The 23,256-nt window shown below is 49.8% G+C and overlaps 1 protein-coding gene across 1 annotated transcript in view; it reads left to right on the top strand.

The window, feature by feature from the left end:
- The window catches only part of Csmd2 (CUB and Sushi multiple domains 2), a 569,599-nt gene that overhangs the window by 417,420 nt on the left and 128,923 nt on the right, over window positions 1-23,256 (top strand). Inside the window, exons 23-25 of the mRNA XM_032897562.1 lie at window positions 2,383-2,539; window positions 3,837-4,028; window positions 9,638-9,764. Coding sequence (XP_032753453.1) covers window positions 2,383-2,539; window positions 3,837-4,028; window positions 9,638-9,764 — 476 coding nt within the window. The remainder of the gene's footprint in view (window positions 1-2,382; window positions 2,540-3,836; window positions 4,029-9,637; window positions 9,765-23,256) is intronic.

Here is a 23,256-nt window from a genome sequence, read left to right as displayed (position 1 = left end):
GGTATGTGGGTGCATGTGCACATACACTGACACACAGACACACAGACAAACACACACACACACACACACACACACACACACTGCATAGAACACACAGGCCTGGGATAATTCCACGGGAACACGACAGGTTCAAAAGCTGTTTTCTTTCCTTTGTGCTTTTCTGTTTTCTACATTTTTCTGCAATGAATAATTTATCGTAATGATACAAATAACCTTTTGGTCCTTAATGGGTTAGAACAAATTATGCTTTGAGGTTAAGGAGGGAAAAAAATTCCCATACCCGTTATACTTATTAATTAACAATAATTTCTTAATATCACCATACATTCAGGGAATGTTGAGATCTCCAAATTATCTCGTAAATGTCATCGTATATTTTTGGATTTACAGTTTATTTGAGCCAGGCTCCACATAAAATCTGCATGCTGGATTCGCTGTCGGTTATTTGTTAACCTGTAGCTTTTCCTGTCTCTCTCCCCTCTTCTCCGGTTTCTTCGTTGTGGGACGCATCTGCTTGTTCTGAGCATTTTCTGCATCCCGATGCTGGTTCCCACCTGCCCCGATGCTGGTTCCCACCTGCCCCGATGCTGGTTCCCACCCACCCCGATGCTGGTTCCCGATGCTGCCCCGATGCTGGTTCCCACCTGCCCCGATGCTGGTTCCCACCTGCCCTGATGCTGGTTCCCACCTGCCCTGATGCTGGTTCCCACCTGCCCCGTGTACATTTTTGACTGAGCTTCTGGCCTCAGTTTCCCTTATTAGGTAGAAATTGGTACAAAGGTTCGATTTGACCAGGTTTGATATTTCTGGCTACAACAACCCTGCTGCATCCAGTGATCTCCACTGGAAGCACCGGGTATCTGGTTTCTTGACATGCTGCACTGATCCCAACAGATATTTCCATGGGTTAAAAAAGAAAACATGTTTTTATGGCGCTGAAAATAGCTCAGAGGGTAAAGAGTTTGTCGTGCAAGCATGAAGATCTGAGTTCGAATCCTTTGAACGTGTATAGACACTGGATGTGGTAGTGTACCTCTGTAATCTCACGAGATGGGAGGTGGAGACGGGAGAATTCTGGAAGCTCCTGGGCCGTCTCGTTTGGTGGATGCAGCAGCAAACAAGAGTGAGCCTGAGCAAACAGGAAGTCCCGCCTCTAAGGAGGCGGAAGGTGAGACAAACACCAAGACTGGTCTCTGATCTCTAACCCACACGGCGAGGTGCACACGCACATGGCCACCCTTGCACATGCACACCCACACATGCTTTTTAAATGGTGTTTGTATAGTGATTCGGACACAGCAGTGATCTCCGCTGCTTGAAGTGGTGTCACCTCGGAATGGACGCCCCGGATTCCTGACACTCTTTTTAGAGCAGGCAGGAAAGAGATTGGGTTCTAAGCGCCTCAACAAAATCCTGCACCATGCAGCGCTGTTGTGAGCGGGAAGGATGGCTTGGCTTCCGAGATGGAAGGGCGGAAATATTGCTCCAATTTGCTGGCAGCTGGCACCACATTGTGTGCCGTGCGCAAACATTCATCTCCCACCCATAGATCCCATCTTTGATATTTACCAAAGCGCCGGGGGTCTCTCACTCAATCACAACTTCTGTTGTTATTTGTACAACTATCTAGAGAAGAGCAGACACCTCGAGACCTGGGGAGCCAGTTCATTATTCTGATGACTGCTGCCTTCGCTGGTACTCAGAAGTTCAGGGGACAGATGGGAATGAGGGAAGCCAGATGCCAGCACTATTCCCCTATTGACAAACCCAGCAGGCCCTGGCTGGATCTCTCATTAAGCCAAGAAGAGGCAGAGGCTGGCCCTGGGGGAAGGCAGGTCACCCTAACACGGTGGTCATTTTAACTACATCCTGCTTGACCCCTGGTGATCGTGCCCAGTAGAATGGTTCAAGGCAGGCCACTGCCACAGGCAGCCAGGACAATGTCTGTGTCATCTACTGGAAGGACAAGAGTTTCTATTGAGTGATGCACACATGCCATGTGCTTTCAGCCTAGCTGTCTACAGAAACAGATGGCTTGGGGGGAATCAAGCGGCCCCAGCCTGGCCTCCCAAGGCTGCTGACGAGTGGGCCAGTAGCATCTGAGCAATAAGGAAACAAGCAGATTGCCACAGGAAGGCTAGAGTAGCAACTGGTTCCCAGAGACTAGAGACACACTGGGCATAGCGCTAACAGCAAGGGGAAAGAGGCAGCTAACTCAGGGGCTGGGTTCACTTTGCTACCTTTCATGCACCTAATGGCTACCTGCCACTCTAGCAGCGGTTAAAGATGCTACACGCTGGAAATGCGGGCTGCAGGGTGAGAAGACCTTGTTTGAAATAGGCAACTCTGATGTCATTGGATTGGGGGGTCTCTGCTATCCAGGTCTATGACGGCAGTAACAACTCCGCCCGTTTGCTGGGGGTCTTCAGTAGCTCTGAGATGTTGGGGGTGACTTTGAACAGCACATCCAGCAGCCTGTGGCTTGACTTCATCACCGATGCAGAAAATACCAGCAAAGGCTTCGAACTTCAATTCTCTAGTAAGTCTTTCTTGAGTCCGAATAGACTATGAAGTCAGACTTTTCCACTTAATCAAATGAACTTGTTTGCCAGTAGACATAAATAATGCATGCTTCTGTGTGTTGGGCAATTAGTAACTAACAAGTGGAGATAGAAAATGCGGTATGCCCATACAATGGAGTATTACTTGGCAACAAAAAGGAAGAAGTGATTCATGCTTTAACATCTATGAAGCTTTAAAACAGTTGTTCACAATCTGTAATTCTCCACCCTTTAGGTGTGGAATGACCCTTTTGCAGGGGGCCACACATCAGATATACTGCATATCAGATATAATGATTGCTAATAGCAGCAAAACTACAGTCATGACATGGCAATGAGGATGATTTTATGGTTGGGGTTACCACAACATGATTAGCTGATGTGTCGCAGCACTAGGAAGGTTGAAAACCACCTATTTAAAACATGACCCTGGGCAAAAGAAATCAGACGTAAAGGACATACATTTTAAGAACGTCACAGAGCAGATACATAGAGACAGAAGGGGCACTAGCTGCAGGAGTGAGGGGAAAATGCATATAAAATTTCCTGAGATGACAAAATTTGCTCTATAGCTTCACCATTACGTGAGGGCTGTTCACTACTTGAGATTGGCAACTTTTGTTATAATGACTCCCGTAGCCCAGTGGGCCACCTCGGGATTTCCCTCACCTGGGTGCCGAGATGCCTCATGCTGGGATCTTTCCCTGTTTCTGAAGTGGCTCCACGTAAAGGGATTAAATGGAGTCACATTTGAATTCCGTTTCTATTAACTGAAAACGGTGTGAATCTCAGACAATTTAGTTAACCTTCCCAAGTCAAGGCTCTCAATTGCCGAGTGCCCATAATTACACCCACCTGCCAAGACCCCTATGAATAACAAATGAGAAGGCAAGGTCTTTGGAGTCCCACAGAGTAAAGTGGGAGCTCATGGGAGCCTCTCCTCCTCCAGCCCTTTCCACACAACTGCTTGCTGGGTCTCCTCACAGCATCAGTGAGCAGGACGGGAGCCACAGATCCCACTCACCGGATGCTACACAGCCAAGCGAAGAAGTAGAAAACCCAGCCCCAAGCGTGCACACTATTAAAATCTGCATTTTATTTGCATAAATCTGCAGAGAAATAATCCCTCCACAGAGAATAGAAATAGGCCTGGGTCAGGAGCCTGAGGCTGCCACACCCACAGTGGTACCCAGGGGCACCTCCAGATAAAAACTGGAGGGGAAGAGAGAAGCAACTTGTCTCTGTTGCCATGGTTACTGTTCTGCCTTTCCCCAGGTTTCGAGCTCATCCGATGTGAGGACCCAGGGACCCCACAGTTCGGCTACAAGGTTCACGATGGAGGTCATTTTGCAGGGAGCTCAGTGACCTTCAGCTGTGACCCTGGCTACAGTCTTCGGGGCAGCGAGGAACTAATGTGTCTGAGTGGTGAACGCAGGACGTGGGATCGACCGCTGCCCACCTGTGTCGGTACGATGCCTCTTGATTTGCTAGGAACTCCTTGATCCTTCCCTGACCGCAGCCTGATCCAGCCCTGGCTTCAACAAGGGCATCCAGGGCCTGGGGCCAGCTCTGCCTGTTACTGAGCACTGTGGCTTCTCTGTTTCCTCCAATTCACACCTCAGCACATAGGCAGTACAATCCACACCACGATCACACACATGTAGTCTGTGGGATGCAAGCCAAGTCATGCCCCCAGAGTTGCAGCACAGGCAATGGAGAAGTGGTAAGGGTTTCTGTCCGAATGAAGAGGTGACTTCAGGGTTTCCTGCCACACCAAGACTCAAATGAGGCCCCCCCATCCACCCCAAGTTTCAGTTTCCCTCTAGGTAATATGAATTTGTGTCCCCTCTTTTAGCAAAATTCTGGAAGACTAAGGTAATGAGCTAGATCTGGTCTTTTGCTTAAAGAACACTGTGGTGTGAGCATACACCTTCCCTTCCTCAGCCCTGTGGTTCTTTTTAGTTGTCAGCAGGCATTGCCCCCGGAGGCTTTGTGCTTGCATCACAAGACCAGAGACTGTAGTCCAAGGCTGAATGGAACAATATTCAGACTGTTATTCTGTTCGTCTGACCTCTTCACTTCCCTGCTGCTCAGTATTCTATGGCCCTACCCATTCTGTTTCCCCTGAACCAGATCTTGCCAGTCAGGCCTCCTGTGCCCAGCACCCACAATGCACTTGTGCAGCACAGGTGGATCTGATGAAAACGAAAGAGCCCCTGGGGGAAACCCTGAGCGCCCACCAAACCACACATGCTAGAAAGAGGCAGACAGGGGTATGGGTCTGTGGAAGCAGAGAAATAAGAGGGAGAAAAAGAAAGTCTGCCCTTGCCCCTGGAAAGCCCATGGTCTACCAAAGAGAAAAGGAACACGGTTGGATCAATGTTGGGAGGAGTCCTGGTCACAGAGCTCTGCTCCAAGTCTTTCAACGAATTGAGAGAGCTCTACCCTGGGATTAACAGTTCCACTGAGACTCAGGAGGGTAGATGAGATCTCACCATTCAGAAGGTTAGGTGGGTAGGTAGATGGTCTAGCCTGAGCACATACGGGGCCAACTGGATGAACAGCACAGTGAGAAGCCTTGGTGACCATGTCTGGTCCTATTTCCCCTGGATAACTACATTGTCATGGGGTCTCCACATGACACACAGAAGGTCAAGACATAGAATTTCAACCCAGGAAGTAGACAGTAGCAGCCCATAAAACAGTCCTTTTGGTCTTCTTCCTTTATTAGTGAGGTTGAGACAGACTGTAGGCTTGACTCTGCTCTCTTTCATTCATTCATGTGTGTGTGTGTGTATGTGTGTGTGTGTGTGTGTGTGTGTGTAGATGACATGCATGTGTGTGTATGTGCATGTGCACACAGAGATGGCATGCACGTGTATGAAACCAGAGGTCAGCCTCAGTGTCTTTCCTTAGGAGTCATTCACTAATTTTCCGGATGTCTGTTTGTTTGTTTGTTTGTTTGTTTGTTTGTTTGTTGTGTTGAGCGGGGTCTCTCACTGGGAGAGACCAGGGCTGGCCAATCGAGCTAGGCTTGCTGGAGCCAAGGACCCTCCTGTCCTCATTGCTCCAACACTGGAGTTACAGAACTGGGATTTTACCATCTGTGGCCATTCTCTTCATTCCCGTCTTTCTTCATGTTCGAGGCCCTACATGGCTGCTTAGAATTCAGTGACAAGCACTCAGGCCAGCCAGGGAGACACATGCATGAACAGACAGCAGCGTGGTACCACGAGGCAAGCAAACAAAAGCAAGCAAAACAAACGAGAGACGGTGCCTCCCATAAGATGACTGTTTGCTTTGCAGAAGGGAATCCCTGTCAGGCCCCTCTACTGGCCAATGTGTCAGTTACATTGGATTTAGATGACCCAGGCAAACAGGGCTAAGAAGACTCTTATACTTTGGGCCTTATGCCATGGAAGTCTTCTTCAGTGAGACATCCTCGGCCCCCATTGCAATTAGAAAAGTGAGGCCGTGTGTGTGTGTGTGTGTGTGTGTGTGTGTGTGTCTGTGTGTGTGTGTGTGTGTCTGTGTGTGTCTGTGTGTCTGTGTCTGTGTGTCTGTGTGTGTGTGTGTCTGTGTGTGTGTGTGTGTGTGTATGTGTGTGTGTGTGTGTGTGTGTGTGTGTGTGTGTGTGTGTGTGTGTGTGTGTGTGTGTGTGTGTGTGTGTGTGTGTGTGTGTGTGTGTGTGTGTGTGTGTGTGTGTGTGTGTCTGTGTGTGTGTGTGTGTGTGTGTGTGTCTGTGTTTGTGTGTGTGTGTGTGTGTGTGTGTGTGTGTGTGTGTGTGTGTGTGCTGTGTGTGTGTGTGTGTGTGTGTGTGTGTTTGTGTGTGTGTGTCTGTGTGTGTGTGTGTGTGTGTGTGTCTGTGTGTGTGTGTGTGTCTGTGTGTGTGTATATATGTCTGTGTCTTTGTGTGTGTGTGTTTGTGTGTGTGTGTCTGTGTGTGTGTCTGTGTGTGTGTGTTTATACACACCATGTTGAGGCTAGAGTTCAGAATGGGCTACTGAAGGGACTGTTGCAAGCTTTACATATTCAAGTGTTTCCTTCAATGACAAGGAGAATCCACAGACCAGGCCTGGAAGCCAAGGCTCCAGGACAGGGAGAAAAGGGAAGGCCGGGAAGAGTGGAAGCTCACGGAGTCACTGCTAGTGAATGCTGCAGGCTGGTATACTCCAGTGCTCCTGCCCTCCTGCTAGCCCTTGAACAAGGTGACTCCATGGGGAAGGAAGAGCCTCTGCCCCTGGGAAGATCTCAGGACTCCTGTCTCCAAACACCCACTGTCTAAAATGGAAGCCAAGGTCATGGCTGCTGGCCTCCCCCTCCCCCAGCTTCCTGCTCCCAAGCAGATTGTGGATCACCCTCACTCCCCTCCACAGGTTCATTTACCTCTTGCCTTTCAAGCAAGCAGGGACCACCCACCCCAGCAGCAGCAGCACAGAATGGAGGCTAGAACAAAGGGGTGTAGCCTCCTGAACACTTACTGGAAGTAGGTCCCTGCCTCATCCCTTCCTTAGAGGTCCCAGGTGAGCCTCAGGGTCAGAGTGATGCTTGCTGGGTCAGCCCTAGTGCCGGGTGGAGGTCAGTCTCCCCTCTGAGACTTTGGACCCATCATCTCCAGCAGTTAAGCTCCTTGCTTAACCAATCACCCCCTTTCCTAAACAGCTCAGCCTCAAACCTCTTCGCTTTCCCTCATGCTTCCTTGGTTCAGAAACAGTAATTTTCCTGGGAGGCAATAATCTTCTACTCACTGAGCCATGCATCCATTCACTCAGTAAATACTTATTAAACTTCTGTTGTGTGCCCAACACTCTACCACACACTCAATGTGCAGTCAATGACAAGGTCTCCGTAGCCAAGAGCCCGGTCTGACAGGGGAGACAGACACTATTCTAATGCACCCTCGATATACTCATGTAGTTCACATTTTGCTGGAGCCACAAAGGACTATAATATCCACTCTACCTGGGCCAGGGAGGGCGTCACAAAGGTGGCATAGGGAGGGCATTTTCCCTGTTGTTTGTTCAAGCAGAAGCTGTCTGGGCTATGGAATTAGTTGGTCAGACTTGGCAGAACCACGGCTCCTTCTAGAGTCAGGGAGGCCGAAGGAAAGACAACCAGAGGGTGTAGACTTTGCTACAGAAGCACAGCACAGTCTTCTCTTTGGAAGTCCCTCAGTTAGCACTGCAGCAGCTGAGAGGTGGGGACGCCCTAGCCCAGATGCTAGCATTGAAGACAAAGTAGGGACGATATGAAAAATGTCTCAGATTTAGGGACGGAGTCTTAGAAGTCGACCTGACTAAAGGAGGCTGCCGCTGAGGGAGCCGCTGGCTCATGGGTTAAGAGACTCGCTCTGATGTGGAGCACAGGTCTCTCCACTGGTTTCCTTGCCTTGAGGTTCAAGTCTCTGTGTCCCTCTGAGCTTCTGCTGCGGCCTGCTCCCTCCTCACCTCTGTCGAGAGTTCATTCACACAATGCACTTCTCCCAGCAGCAGAATCTGCTCACAGCAGCCTGGCATACAGAGTCTCTCAACACCCCACGTTTGCGCAGCTCCCTAGCCCTGCTGTCTGCCACTGCACACCCTCAGCCTGTGCTACCATGTCCCTCCTCTTCTCTCCGATTGCAAGGTCTCCTCCCCCTGTCCTTGCCAGCCTCCCCTGCTACCACCTAATTTCTTTCCACTCTGGCCCCTCCTTCAAGGTACCTTTGAATCCAAACCCTCCCTAACTCTCTGTCCTGCATCAGGGAGAAACCTTGGCCTCTTCCTCCTGAGCACCAGACTCGCTGGGAATGCATGTGTGCCAGGGTGAGCGGATGTTGGGTGGTGTCTCCTCCGCTGGCCCTGACCTGGAGAACGACTGGGTCTAGTCAGCCGTGTGCTCCCTGGCAGCTATGCAGGTCCCTCTGCTTCATGGCCAGATGCAAATCCCTTCCTGTTCTACCTCCAGAAGCTCCAAAGAATTTGGTCATAGAGCAGGCAGCTAGCCCTCCCCTCGGGGGCTATTTCATTTACAAGTTTATGAGCCCATTGAACGCACACAATTCAGTTGCCTTTGTCCATCCCTGAGCCTGTATCCACTCAGTTTTGAACAGTTCTCCCGTAGGAAAGTCTACTGCCTGTTAGCGGTCACTTCGTAATCACTCCCCTGAGCCTTGGCAAGCACAACACACCTTCCATTTCTCCTATTCCGGATATTTTGTATTAATGGAATTGTGTCTGGTTTCTTCGACTTAGCATCGTCTTTCCTAAATCTACACTGTAGCATGTCCGTACATTCTTAACGGATGACTAATCTTCTGTTAGAGACATACACCGCATTCCCTATTTCCTCTCTTCAGCTAATAGACACTGGGTTATCTCCACTTGTTGACTACTATGAATAACACCGCTAAGAACATTTATATTCAAGCTTTTATGTGAACATATGTCCCCCCATCTTCCGAGAGGAGAGTTACTATACGTCGTATGGTGACTTACGGTTTAACAATTTTAAGAAACTACCTACCAGCTTGCTTCCCAAAATGGCTACATCATTGCCCATTTTTCTACCGGCAATAGGAAGGCTCTCGCTCCCTCACAGCCTCACCCACACTCGCCTTATTTATTATCAACACTCGCCTTTCAGTCATAGCCATCCCAGTGGAAATGGGGCGACTGTGGCTTTGATTCGCAGCTCCATAACAATTCCAAGTCACAGCAAGCATCTCCTCACGTTCGCATTGGCCGCTCACATTGGCCGTTCACAGATCGTCTTCGGGCACATGTGCACTAAAATCTTTAGTTTTTAATTGGGTTGTGTGCCATTTATTACTGAGTATTGAGAATTTGTTTCTGGTTCTGCGTGTTAGTCTCTCCCGGGAGCTTTTTTTTTTTTTTTTTTCCGGGGCTGGGGACCGAACCCAGGGCCTTGCGGTTGCTAGGCAAGCGCCCTACCACTGAGCCAAACCCCCAACCCCTCCCGGGGAGCTTTTAACACGTTCTGCTTAAGGCCCTGGAACGGGCTAGAGGGACTTGGGGGTCGGTCAGTGACTGCTGGATGCTCAGGCCACCCCATGATACTGTCGCCATTTCTTTCAGCTGAGTGTGGAGGCACAGTGAGAGGAGAGGCATCAGGGCAGGTGCTGTCGCCTGGATACCCGGCTCCCTACGAACACAATCTCAACTGCATCTGGACCATTGAGGCAGACGCCGGATGCACCATTGGGTAAGTCTCCAGAGCCAACCAGGAAACACTTGCCACTTGCTGTCAAGGGGAGCTGTCACCAGCATCACTGACAGACTTTCGAGCTGTTGTTGGGACGCTCCTACCTCTGCTGGAGGCCTAGGGGATCAAGAGTGGCTGCAGTGACCCTAGGTTTGAACTAGACGTGTGGGACTTAGCCTCAGCCTCAGGGGGGACATTTCTACCATAGAGCAGCAGGGGACCAGGCTTGGACCTTCACAGCCCAGGTTTGGATCCTGGGGACAGTCCTCAAGGGCCAGTCCCAGACTGCTTGAGCTGTGTGAACTAGGCATGTTGCTTTTGTTCCCCTCTGCTTACTCATCTGTAAAATGAGGATGAGAACTGCTCATCTTTCATATTTCAGGGCTGTGGGGAATTAAGTGACAAAAGCCAGCAGTGTCTGGTATTGGTACACTTTCCTCCCAGGACAGGTCCCTTCCCAAATCGACACCTGACACAGGAACTCCTTAGAGTTGCAGGCCACAAGAGAAGAAAGGAGCATCTCTCTGTGACAGGCGTGCAGCCTTTCTAGTGACCCTTCCCAATAGCACTATTGATTACGGTCCATTTGTACATGAGAAAATGGCGTGGGCCTAAGCTTTGTAAGCTACAGAAAACTGGGAGAATGCCCCAGATCTTTCCAGATCTTCCCGTTATATCACAGTGCTGGCCAGTGTGAGCCTTGAGCTGTATGGTTCAGAGAAGGTAGGAGGCAAAGTGCAGGTTGGAGTGGCAGTGAGTGTGCTCAGAGGTGCGAAAGGAGAACTGAATGAGAGAGCAGGTCGGCTAGAATAGGGGCTGGAATGGGTAAGGGCCAGATGGGATTAAGGTGGGCTGGTTACGGAGAACCTTAAATGCTGATACACAAGAGGGAGACATAGGAAGTCTTGAGCAGAGTTGGTCCTCCAAGGTTATTAGCAGTACAGAGAGCTCATAGGAAGTCACCATCGAGGAGGATTAGGGATAAAGAGGGAGTCACAAAAGGCTCCCTGTGACTAGCAGGGGTTTCAGTAGATGTGACTGTGTTACTGAATGAGATATAAACATTCCTATTCCCTGGTATGCACCATTCCCTTAGAATTAAGGAAATAAAGTGCTCACCCTGTCCACGTTTTTGAACTATATCCCATAACATGCCAGGATGTCATTAAGTGACGGTGCTGCTGGAATGACCTTCCGGATACTCACCAGGCCCTCTGACATCTGATGAGGCCCATTGGCTTGTCAGAGTGACAGTTGAGCACTTCATTCCAGCCTTCAGGGCCACCAGGGCTTCAGCCGACACCCCGGTGTTGTTTCTCACCACTTGCCTGCATTGACAGTCCGGAAAGGCTAAGTTGCTGATGACCCCCTAGGTGCGTGCTCACAGCCAAAAGAGCCTGATGAATGAATGAGCAGAAAGGACTGGGATATAAAAGGAGCTGTGTGGTTCCAGACTCTATAAAGGACCCTGGGTAAATAATAACCAAGCTGTGAATGCTGGAGAATGAATGGCTTTACAGCATGCATATGCATGGTTTACAACATGCGTGTGCAAATCAGGACCTCCTGACCTTCCTGAATGCAGCATCATTCATTCATTCATTCATTCATTCATTCCCTCCTGTGACAACTCCGTTACTATGTAGAGGTTCTGCCCTTCCTGTTCAAAAGGGAATTCTGCAGGCAGGCACGGAACAAGGTTGTGAGGAAAGGGAATGTGAAAGCAAATCAGGAAGCTCAGAAAGCCATCCTGGAAAAGTTAACACCAGAGCTGGGCCCTCAAAGATGGTGAGAAAGTCGCCAGGTAGCCAAGAAGGAAGGCCAGAGGCAGGGAAGTAGCTTCCCAGAAAAGCAGGTATTTCCCCCATATCCATCCCTCCCATCCCCACCCCGTACCCTCACCCCCACCACCCCCACCCCCACCCCCCACAGGAAGGAAGGAGCAGGAGCTGGGAGTGATTCCCAGCCTAGGTAAAGTCCCATGATTTGGGGGCTGGCAGAGCAAGGGCTACCACAACAGAGGGCCTTGGGCTGTGTGCTTAGGGCTTCTCGCCATTTTATGGAGAAAGGACTGAAGGGTGAGGCTGTGTTGGGGAGTCCTTGGGGGAGGCTGCCTCCAGGGTTTGCTGGGTGAGGAGACCTGTACCAGGTAGCGACAACTGAGATGAGGAAGAAAGGACCAAATTCAGAGGACGTGTGAGTGCTTCTGCCAACTCACTTCATTCTCAGTGAGTCCAAATGCAATGGTTTCTCATTCCCTGGTTTGGCGTTGCAAGAAACAATACCTAAAACACCCAGAAAGGCTGGGACAGCAGTAACCACTGCTTGAGGGTGCTTGGGGATTTTTCCCTTTCGTCTTCTTTCTCTTTCCTCTGAAAATCACTCTTTGGCTGAAACAGTCAAAAGTCCACTGGAGACAATGCCGATGCTTGGGCTCTAAATAGTCTGACCAGCACCGTCCAAAGAGAAGGCATAGCCCACATCGGCATCCAGAAGTCGCTCCAGCTCTTCCTTAGGAATTAAGGCTTTGGAGCAGTGGAAGAAGAAGGCAGGAGATGTCCACAGGCAGCAGATTCAAAGGCAACAGGGAAAACATGAGAAACAAGAGTGGGACTTGAGCAGAGAGAGGACAAGTTCACCGCCATGAAAAGCCAGCCAGGAAGTGGAGCGGAGGCCGGAGGCTCAGGTCAAAGTCAATACAGTAGACACCCTGTCCAGAACAGAGCAAGAAACAGGACGCCATCTGGCTGGGCGTGTGTGCATGCCATGCTCGAGTGTGTGCGTGTGTGTGAACACGGACAAGAGGATACAGAATATGACGGTAGTAGGACATGCAAGATGGCTCAGTGGGTAAGGACACTTGTTGTCAAGTCTGACATCCCAAGTTCAACCTCCAGGCTTCACATGGTGGAAAAAGAAAACTGACTCTCCCCATATCAGGACTACCTCAGATCCACCAGTGATATAATTAGTGACCCAGAGGCTTTTTTAGTATTTTAAAGCTTAGGTCTTTTGCTGGGCAGTCTTCTGACTTTCTAAACCTAAGTCATTATGTGCCGCCTCATGGGCAACTCTGCCTCTCTGCTCTGCCCTGGTCCCACATGTTCACCTCTGGGTCCTCTGGCCAAATCTCCCAGCATCCCTCTCTCTCTGTCCAGAAGTTCCCCCTTTCACTTCCTGCCCAGATGTTAGCCGTCAGATCTTTATTAGACAATCAGGTACAATTCTAGATGGCCATTGTCAGGTGAGGAGGAGCAAATATTTACAAATGTGAGACCCGAGATGGGCCGTAGAAATAAGACCAAGATCCTGACGCCCCCTTAGCTCTCTGCGGGTACAGAATTAACAACTGAATATACAGAGACACACCTCCACACAGTGTACCCCAACATTCCCCAGGTTACTCCCTGACCTCTTCGAGCATAGCCTGGCACGTGCGTACACATAGACAAGTAAATAAAAACTTACTAAGAATATGAAGATGGCACCAGCCCGCACTCACGCAAGCGTCTCACGGCTGTAGTTACCTCCACAGGGACCACTGCTAAACAGGCAGTCACTGAAAGACAGCCAAACTGCGAGACGCCAGGAGTGAAAATGGAGGACAGGACACGCCCCACATGGAGTCCGCGCCCAGCTCCATCCTCCTGCATTTGTACACATTGCACAGATGTGTGCACTTCTCCTCATTCCCTCTCCTCCTCTCTTCCCTCTCTCCTTGGTCCCTTCTCTTTCCCTCTTTTCTTCCCCGTCTCCCTCAGTCTTTCTCTCTTCCCCCTCCTCTCTCTGCCCCCTCCCTTCCCCTCTCACCCCTCACCCCCCCAACTCTATCTGCCCTTGAATAAGCAGCAGCTAAGTAAAAAGAACTAATAGCTAACTGACCGATCTGAGGGGACCCTTTGTGCTTGAGCCCAGTGTAGGGTTTCTTTTTCTTTTTCTTCTCTTGAATATCATTACAGAATTTTTCTATTAAAATAAATAGGAGGCCAGCAGGATAGCTTGGTTCGATGACCTGACTTTGATCTGGGATCCATATGGTAGAGAGAGAGAACCATAAACCACACACACACACACACACACACACACACACATAGACACAAACACACATAGACACACACACACATAGACACACACACACGTAGACACACACACGTAGACACACACACATAGACACACACACAGAGACACACACACATAGACACACACACATAGATACACACACACACACACACACACACACACACACATACACACACACACACACACACACACACACACATAGACACACACACACAGACACACACATAGACACACACACAAAGACACACACACACACATAGACACACACACACACATTTTCTTTTTAACAAAAACAGGAAGCCTTTTTAAAAAAAATTTTTTTCAAAATGCCACAGTGACAAAAGTCACGAAGAATAAGTCCGGAGTCCCCACATCTCACTGTGATGTTACTCCTCCACACACTCCACTTACGATACCCGCCTGTCCCCTTTCACCTTTAATTCCTTTAGGCCTCGTACACAAAGCAAACCCAGCGAGTGTGGTTTCTTAAACAAGTCTGCCTTGTTGCCTGCCTTAGTAACTTGCCTTTTCTGTTTTAGCACTTAACCACGGCCATGAACTTATTATGTCAATATTAAGAAATCACCCCCCTGGCTGAAGGCGGCAGAGAAGCCCATTGTGTGCAGAGCCATAATTGACAGAACCGCTCCCCTGTGGATAAAGTGAATAGTTTCAGGTTTCTGTTCCGATGAACACTGTGTATATGAATCTTTGAACACATATCCAATTATTTCCTTGAGCTATGTTCTTTGAAGGCACATGTTCACACATGACCTCGAATTTCCCCAGATACCACATCTGCTTTCTGTGCCCTCAGTGACCTGTGGGAAGCCTGGCTTTCCACACAGCATCTCTGAGTGTGCCCATCCTCTACCTCCCGATCGATTACGGCTTCCAGCAGTTTGCGGGTAAAAGGATTTCTCTTTTGTAGGCAGCAGACACTAGCTGGGATCACTTCTTAACACTTCCTCATTCAACTTCCACTCCAGGAAAATCTAATGATTTTGTTAAAGTCACTAAGTGCTTATATAATTTGCATGATCTGGATCTGGAGTGTGTGTGTGAGTGTGTGTGTGTGTGTGTGTGAGTGTGAGTGTGTGTGTGTGTGTGTGTGTGTGTGTGTGAGTGTGTGTGTGTGTGTGTGTGTGTGTGTGTGTGTGTGTGTGTGTGTGTGTGTGTGTGAGTGTGTGTGTGTGTGGGTGTGTGTGTGTGTGTGTGTGTGTGTGTATGTGTGTGTGTGTGTGTGTGTGTGTGTGTGTGTGTATGTGTGTATGTGTGTGTGTGTGTGTGTGTGTGAGTGTGTGTGTGTGTGTGTGTTTTCCTGAGGTTATGACTGCACATGCTCATGCACATGTGTGCACTATGTGGAGAAGCCAGATGTCAACACGGGGTATCTTCCTTGGTTGCTCTTTACTGAAATCTCTGAGATGGGCTCTCTCCCTGAATCTAGAGCTGAGCCCACCTGCAGACTAACCTGTCTGTCCATCCAGGTCTGGGGGACCTAGCTCTGCCTCCCCAGCATGGTGTCACAGGAGTGCACTGCAGCCTAAGGCTTTTTATGTGGGTTCTGAGGACCTGAGCTTGGGTCCTCACTGTCCTGAAGCAAACACTTTACCTACTGAACCATTGGCCTAGCCTCCTATGTCTTGATTTCCACTGCATTTGTGCCCTTTTGACTTTCCAGCTCTCTGTTTTGTTCATCTTCCCAAATGCTTAAGATATGAGAAGGCTCCAAGCTCTGTAGTTCCCTCACATCCCATACAGCTTGCTTTCTTCAAACAAAAGCCATGCTTCTCCACTGAGCTCTTTCCGTTTTGACTTTCCCATCCTTGACTGATCTGACTTAATTGGCTCTGTTTTTCTTCTACCATTGAAAGTTTCTTGGATCTGTTTCAGTGGTCACCACCCGTCCCCCCATCCCCACCCCCCCTGTCCCCCATCCCCATCTCCTGTCTCCCCATTCCCACCCCCTCCCTCCATTCCCAACCCCTCTCCATCTCCACCCCCCTCCATCCCCAACCCCCCTATCACTATCCTCTCTCCCCATCACCACCCCCTCTCTCCATCCCCACCTGCCCCCATCCCCTCTCTCCCACCACCACCCCCTCTCCCCATCCCCCCCCTCTCCCCATCACCACCCCTTTTTCCCCCACCACCCCCTCTCCCCATCAACACCCCCCCACCACCACCCCCTACCCCACCACCTCCTGTCTTCCCCCCCATTCCCATCCCCATCCCCTCTGTGCATCCTGGAAAACCTTGTTATTGTTTCCACTTCAAGCCTTTTGTTTTCCAACTGCTCTTGACAGCCTGTGTTTGTTTTTATCAACATGCCATCATCTGCATTCTCCGAGGACACTACTTTTGTTTTGTTATATGAGGTCGCTTGTTTTCCAGCATCGACCTCATGTTGCGGTTGGGCCGTTCAGCCTGATTATTCAACTGGATTCTTGATGTCCCACAAGTTTCATTGATCATGTCGTTTTGAGTCATAGCTAGAAGCTGGACTCACTCGGGCACAGGCGACCTGTGTGCTTATTAGCTGCTCAGCTCGCGGTCTCTTCAAACACTGTCTTTCTCTGATCTCCTGTGGAAGGGTGATTAGGGGTACTGTCTCCCTGGGTGGGTTAAGGGAGTTAATGTGTACAAATCACTTAGAATGGTAGCTGTCCAGAAGTGGGATGGAGTGTTGTCAGTTTTACCTGGACAGTGCACCCCCCTGAGCACTGCAGGCTGTAAGTCCCCTCCTGAAGGTCACAGGGGCAGGCTGTGAAGTGGCTGCAGCTTCTGGGAGCACAGACAGAAGAAGCCTTTCAGGGCCACCTGACCCCACCCGGCTGAGGTAGTGGGTGTGTCCAGAGGGACCTGTTGCCAGGGTCAGCCCAAAACCTGAACAAGAGTAACCTCTTCAGAAAACTCCAAGAGGGGCAGCCGGGTACCTGTATGAACCTAGCCGAGCCCCCAGCCCCACTCTGGGTGTAGACAGGCTGGAGAGTTGGTAATTCTGGCATGCTTAGCAGGGGCGGCAGATTAACCTTTCCTTTGGATACAGAGACCTCCATATCCTCTAGTGGGTGCTCTTTCCTGGTGCCCAAGAGTTCCACCAAGGCCTGAGAGTTCGTGCACAGTAAGGGGTAGGACATGGCTTCCTCAATGCTGTTCCACCTGGTAACGATGCAGGGAACATGGGGTTCACCCCATAAAGTTCCTGCCTCCTCTCAATCTCCAGGGTAGGGCCAGAGTTTTCCCTCTTATTATCTGATGAGACAGTTTGGAGAGAAAACAAAAGGTGACGAAGGCTTAGGCACATGGCTCTGACCCTCTATTCCCTATCAAGCATCTGCAACATGCCAGGCTCCAGACCTGTGTCTGTCAGTCCTGTCTTCCAGAGGAGCTGGAGGCCCACACAGCTCTCCAGCCTTTGTCTCTCCAGCCATTGCTCTTTCCAAGGTCCTTCTGACCCTCACCCAGGACCATAAAGAGTAGACTGAAGGCCCGCCCCAGCTTCAGAGGCCACAGTCAAACAGCTGGTGGCTGCCACTAGCCCAGACCACAGAGGATGCAGGGACAGAAGACAGAGAGGGCAGAGGGAGATCTTTCCAACTGGGGGAGGGTAGCAAAGGCCCAATCCAGGAACAAAGTCCACCGTGCTGGAATTGCATGGTGGGTAGGTATAGCAGGAGGAAAGGGCTCAGCGGGGTCCTGAGACCAGGAGAATCCTGAGTCCGTTCTCAGCATAACAGGAACTGCTGGAACATTTTGAAGAAAGCAACAATATTCAGTTTAGCTAAAAAAAAAAAAAAAAAAAAAAAAAAAAAAAAAAAGTGGAGCATTTTCCCAGTGCCACCACCATGCCAGTCATCGAGAGTATTAAAGTATAAAGAAGACGATCCCTTCAAGGTCTCAGAGAGAAATTATATCTATTAGGAATGGAAATAGAAAAACTGACTAAAGCCGGCTTCGCAGATGGGAGTTCTTTTTTTTTTCTCCTAAACAAGAATCTTAAGGTCCCATCCAGACCTGGCCCACCTATCCTTGACCTCGCCTACTGCCAGGCCGTTCTGAGATTTTCAATCTCGTGATTATCTGGCCAGCTGCTCCAGCTCTGGGCATATTATCTGTGTTCCATTCTAGAAGAAAAGAAAGGGAAGGGCCTGGGAGTCTCTGCTAGTTTGTGTGTTTACCTGGGAAGACCCAATACCCTTAAAGACACCTTCCTACAGCTCACGGTGGATGGATACAAGACTCAGGAAGATCAAGGGTAGAAACTCAGGCTAGTAATTAGTGGGGGAAAGCAGAGAAGGGCCTAGTATGACCATTTGGCAACCTGCTTACATCCATACATACAGAACTGGCTGGAGGAAAAGGAGAAACCAAGGTTGCTTTGTCTTTACAGTCTCCAGAGCAGAGGCAGAGGAGAGGCTCGGAAACAGTACAAATCAGCCAAGATTCCAGCCTAATGTGATACTATAGACTGTGGGCCTGTCTGGGTCATGCTTCTAGGTGTCACTTGCAAGCGAGGAGTTAAGAAATAAACCACTCTTCTTAACTGTACTTAAAAGAGCAGAGGGAGTGTGGCTGGCGAGACAGGTCAGTGGATAATGAGCCTGCTGCACGAGTGTGAAGACTTCAATCGGGACCCCGAGAACTCATGTAAAACACAGATTCAGCAGTGAACATCAGTCATGGTAATTCCAGCCAGTGCTAGGGAACAGTGGATCTCTGAAGCTCATTGGCCAGCTGATCTAATGGAACTGGTAGGTTGCAGGTTCAGTGAGAGATCCTTGGGTCTATACTCATACATGTGCCCATGGACACATGCATGTCCATGTGTGCTCTTTCATATATGCACGTGCACAACATACACACACATGTGCACATATGCACATGTGCACCTTCACACACCAACACAAATATATGCCTAGATCTTACACGCATCAACTATCGTAGGTTGTTTACTGTGAAGGCTGTAGGCAGGACCTCCAAGGCTTACAAAATAGAAGAAAGCATGGATGCACATAGCCATCCTTAAAGAGCTCATGGTCCGAAGTGAGAAGGTGACCTCACTGCTTTGGGAATATCAGTGGTAGAAACTCAGGATAGAAATTGATCAGGAAACCAGAAAAGAGCCTAGTATGACCATTTCACTACCATGGCTACAGTCAGAGGAGAGTTTCTTGCATACAGGTACAGTTGGGACAGGTAGCTCTAGATGGATAGAGGACTATATCGTGCAGCCGCAGAAAAGCACAGACGATGGCCCTTTATAGGTGTGCCCTCCCTGCAGGGGTCTGGGACCCATGGAATATGGGGACCTTCTTGCTGTTGGACATTGATTCTTTGCCTAATACTCATATAACTACAATCCTCTTATTTGGGCCAGCAAGAAGCTCTTTGTCGGTTTTAACCTGCAGGGCTTCTTTGTGACAAAGGTGAAGGTAAGCTGAGAGCCTCACTTTTAGCTGTTGGCCACCCAGCAGCAGGGCTGCCAAGAGGAGGTTCTGAGGAACCAGCTTCCCTGCTCAGTGGAACTTGTCTTCCTGGGAGGATGCTGGACCAGACAAAATACCTGGCTGTGCCTGCAGCCCAGGTCCCCTGCTGCTCTCTCAGATCTGCCCTAGTGCAGAGCTGTTCTCCACAGCGGTCAGCCAGCAAGCGGGCAGCTGGCCCGGAGGAGGCAGAAGGCACTGGAAGCAAGGCGTGTGTTCACAGATCTTGCCAGGAATACTGGCCTCAGGTTCAGCGGCCTCCAGAAGGTTTCTTTTCAAAGAGCAACGGTGAGTTAAACTTTAAACGGAGAAGGTCCGTGTCGCCGCACAGTGAGAGCAACCACCTGAAGGAACCACACAGATAAGCACACCCAGCAGGCACCTCTTTTCAGCCTTAAGTTGGCATTGAGTCAGGAAATGGCCAAAAAGAGCTGGAAGTTGTTCTGAAGGGAAAGAGGTAGACAGCCTGGTTGGTGTTAATGTGGCTTTAATATATAAATATTCTAAATGCAGCTTGAAGAGCAGCAGTGTGCGCTGGCGATTTCGTTTCCGTGGATTGCCTCTAGAGAAAGGAACACAAACTACGTCAAATTATCCAAGTATGATAAACCAGCCAAGCCACCCTGAGTAGCTGAATTAGCCAGAACACACCCTGTTCTGGGCTGCCAGCCTATGATCCCAGGCGTGAATTCTAACGTCTCTCAGGGGAATTAGCACCACCTGCCTTCTTGGCTGGCACACTGGACCCGTAGCCGATCTCTCCCTTCAAAACGACAGATTAAAAAATAATAATGCACAAATGAGACACACGCACGGGATGTTTTGTAAAGAATAGCACGCACTGGAAAAATAACCGTTTTTCTAAAGAAACAGGACCATTTTTTTTTAAATAAAGTTTTTTTTGTTAGTTTTTTTTAATACTCCATGTGACAGGAAGGAATATAAAAAAACCAAGACTGGGGTTATAGCTCAGTAGCAAAACACTTGCCTGGTGTTGCAGTCGCTGTGGTGAAACGCTCTGCTCAAGTGCAACATGGGAAGGGAAGGGTTTACTTGGCTTACACTTCCAGGTCACAGCTCAGCACTGAAGGAAATCAGGGCAGAAGTTCAAGGCAAGAAACTGTTTTCTGGATTGCTCTCTGACTCACTCACGAGCTTCTGTTTAATTAGCTTTGTTTTATAGCCCAGGACTCCCTGCCTAGGGTTGGTGCCAGCCACGGTGGGCTGAGCCCTCCCGCATCAATTAATAACCAAGGCAGACGCCTACAGACACGCCTGCAGGCCAGTGTGATCTAGGCAAGCCTTCAGTCCGTCCAGGCTTTCCTCTCAGATGACTCTAGTCTGTGTCGCGTTGATAATTCATGCTAACTAGGGTACTTAGCCCTTGATTCCACCCCAGGGTGTCAAGAAAATAAAAACAGAATAGACAGCGGGTATTCTAACGGACCCTGTGCTCACCTGTGTCGTTCCATTATAAGACGTGGAGATGGCCAGGTTAATGGAGGAGAGGAGCTCCTGAGAGAGAAAAGAAGCCATGGCGGCCAATCAGGAGGTGAAGAAAATAGTGACGTCATCACAATGAAGACCCACAGTGGCAGCAGTCGCCCTGCAAGAAATAAAAAGCGACCACACAGGAGATGAGCCAGAGAGTCCGAGGCTGACAAGGAGCACGTGACGGAGCCAGAGTTCTGAAAGAAAAGTAGCCGAGCGTGACACCGAGTGACAGCCACAAGCTGCACAGACGAAGGACAGCGGGTAACAAATACTTGTGACTCACAGTTCTGGAAGACGAGCAGTCCACTAGCAAGTCCCTCACAGCAAACAACGCAGACAGGGGTCCTGATCCATAAGAGGGAAACCTGGGCTAAAAGTCTACATCAAAAACTAAAAACTAGTCACCGGCCTAGAAGGCCACAGCCCTTCCTTTTTTTTTTTTAATTATTTTTTTCGGAGCTGGGGACCGAACCCAGGGCCTTGCACTTGGTAGGCAAGTGCTCTACCACTGAGCTAAATCCCCAATCCCCGGCCACAGCCCTTCTTCAGGGTCCTGAAGCCCACCCAGTTCCACTCCCCTGCTTCTGAAGAGAATTGAGTTCCAACAGACCCCAAGAACCAAAGCCTCAAAGCTAGCGCCCAACAGCCCTGCTGGCTTGGAGCCTCCACCTCTCTGCCCAGCATTGGCTCTTTGAATAGCATGACCTCTAATTCCAGAGTCCGCTGTCACTATCTCGGCGGCGTAGCAGTGACTCTGCTCTCAGACGGCTCAGGGGCGGGATGTTCCATAGAACAAGCGTGATTCACTCCTGTTCATTTTCCGTATCCCCCAGGATCGGTTAAGCTGCATTCTCATCTGGGGACTGAGTGATTCCCCAGCCCTCCCACCAGCAGCTGTTCAGGAACATGACACTCTCCTCCGAAGTAAGGATCCATGCTCTCACTGTGCAAACCCAGTGCCCAGCAACCTGAGGTCTTCAGTTTCCCTTCAGCCTCAGAGCACTGAGGAGATCCAGAAGGATTTGCATGGAAACTCCCCCGAGAGTAAGAGAGGGGATTCTGCGCTAACAGTCCAGAGCCCTCCTGGCTATTTAGATGCAGGCCGTAGTAGACCATAGAGATCAGAAGCAGATGGGGTCAGATGTCTGGTCTGGAAAACCTCCCCAGCCCTCAAAGAGAGGGTGGCGGGGAATGAGAGTACCTGGGCCCGGGTAGGCAACTGGCTTGTCTTCCCTTCGAGCATCTGTATAAACTGCACTCTCTTCCCTGACCACCTCTCTGTCCGTCTTATTTCTTCCTCTAAGACTGCTTCAGAGACACCTTGAAGCTCGCCGTCCATCTGTGAGCTAGAAGATGAGGTTAAGGAAAGGGCTTAGCAGACCTGGCTCAGGAAGACCTGGTTTCCATGTGGGCTCCTCATCCTTCCTTGCTGGCTGGTCAGTCAGACTCTTTAGAACTTCACTTCCAAATCTTTGCAAAATGGCAGAAATGAAGCCCTAACCCACCAGCTTTCCATGAGGCTATCGGAAGCACCCACAGGGCAATCCAGCACGTAAGGGGATGGTCTGCAAAGGCTTAGCACTCTCTCCGTGTGTCATTTTAACAGCACCTTGTGTGTGGCATTCTTTCGGGACCAGTCTGCCACACACTTTACTGTGTTTTGCGGTGTCTCCCTCAGTGAGCAGCAAGTTCCGGGGCGGAGTCAGCTCTGCGCACCCTGAGATCTCCGAAGGAAGACAGTTACGCACACCACACTTCATCCCTCTTCCTGAGAGATGGCCCAAACAAGCAAGCATGTATGTGGATGGGCACAACACCCATCGAGAGAGAGGTGCTGTCTCATACCTCCTCACCTGGGATCACAGTATGGATGTGGTCTTCACACCAATTCCCATCCACTAAAAGCAAACAGATGGGCCTCACTCTCACCTGCAGGGGGCAGTCCAGATAGGCTAAGTTTGGGGGCCTGGGCTGATCTCCATTGATCAGAAGCTCCATAGGCACCTATAGACTTTGATCTCCTTAAGATGAAGGAAATCTTCACTGAGAGCGTAACTTGGCAAAGCCAGTCTTTTTTCCTGGCTTTATTCAAGTCCCATCATAAGAAGGGTCGCTGCTGGCCCCCAGCTAAGGCCCCTGTCTCTATTCTTTCCTGTATCTACCTGTTCTTACCAGTACAGCAAAAATGATCCTAAAATACAAACCAGACCCACTCAGGCCTCAACTTAGAATCCTTCAGAAACTTCCCTTAGCCAGTAGAATAAAATCTAAACTTCTTCCCCAACCCACAGTGTCCCAGCCGGCCTGGCCCCTGTCTGCCACCCCACAGCCATGCCGACCTTTCGGTTGCCCAGATGCCCGGGGCAGCTTCCCATTTGGGGCCTTTGCACATGCTGCCCTTTATCTGCAGGACGCTGCCTGCCACCTCT

Source organism: Rattus rattus, chromosome 1 (assembly GCF_011064425.1).
Source record: "Rattus rattus isolate New Zealand chromosome 1, Rrattus_CSIRO_v1, whole genome shotgun sequence".
Taxonomy (NCBI): domain Eukaryota; kingdom Metazoa; phylum Chordata; class Mammalia; order Rodentia; family Muridae; genus Rattus; species Rattus rattus.
Note: the sequence above shows the minus strand (reverse complement) of the source record. Positions and strands in the feature narration are given on the sequence as shown.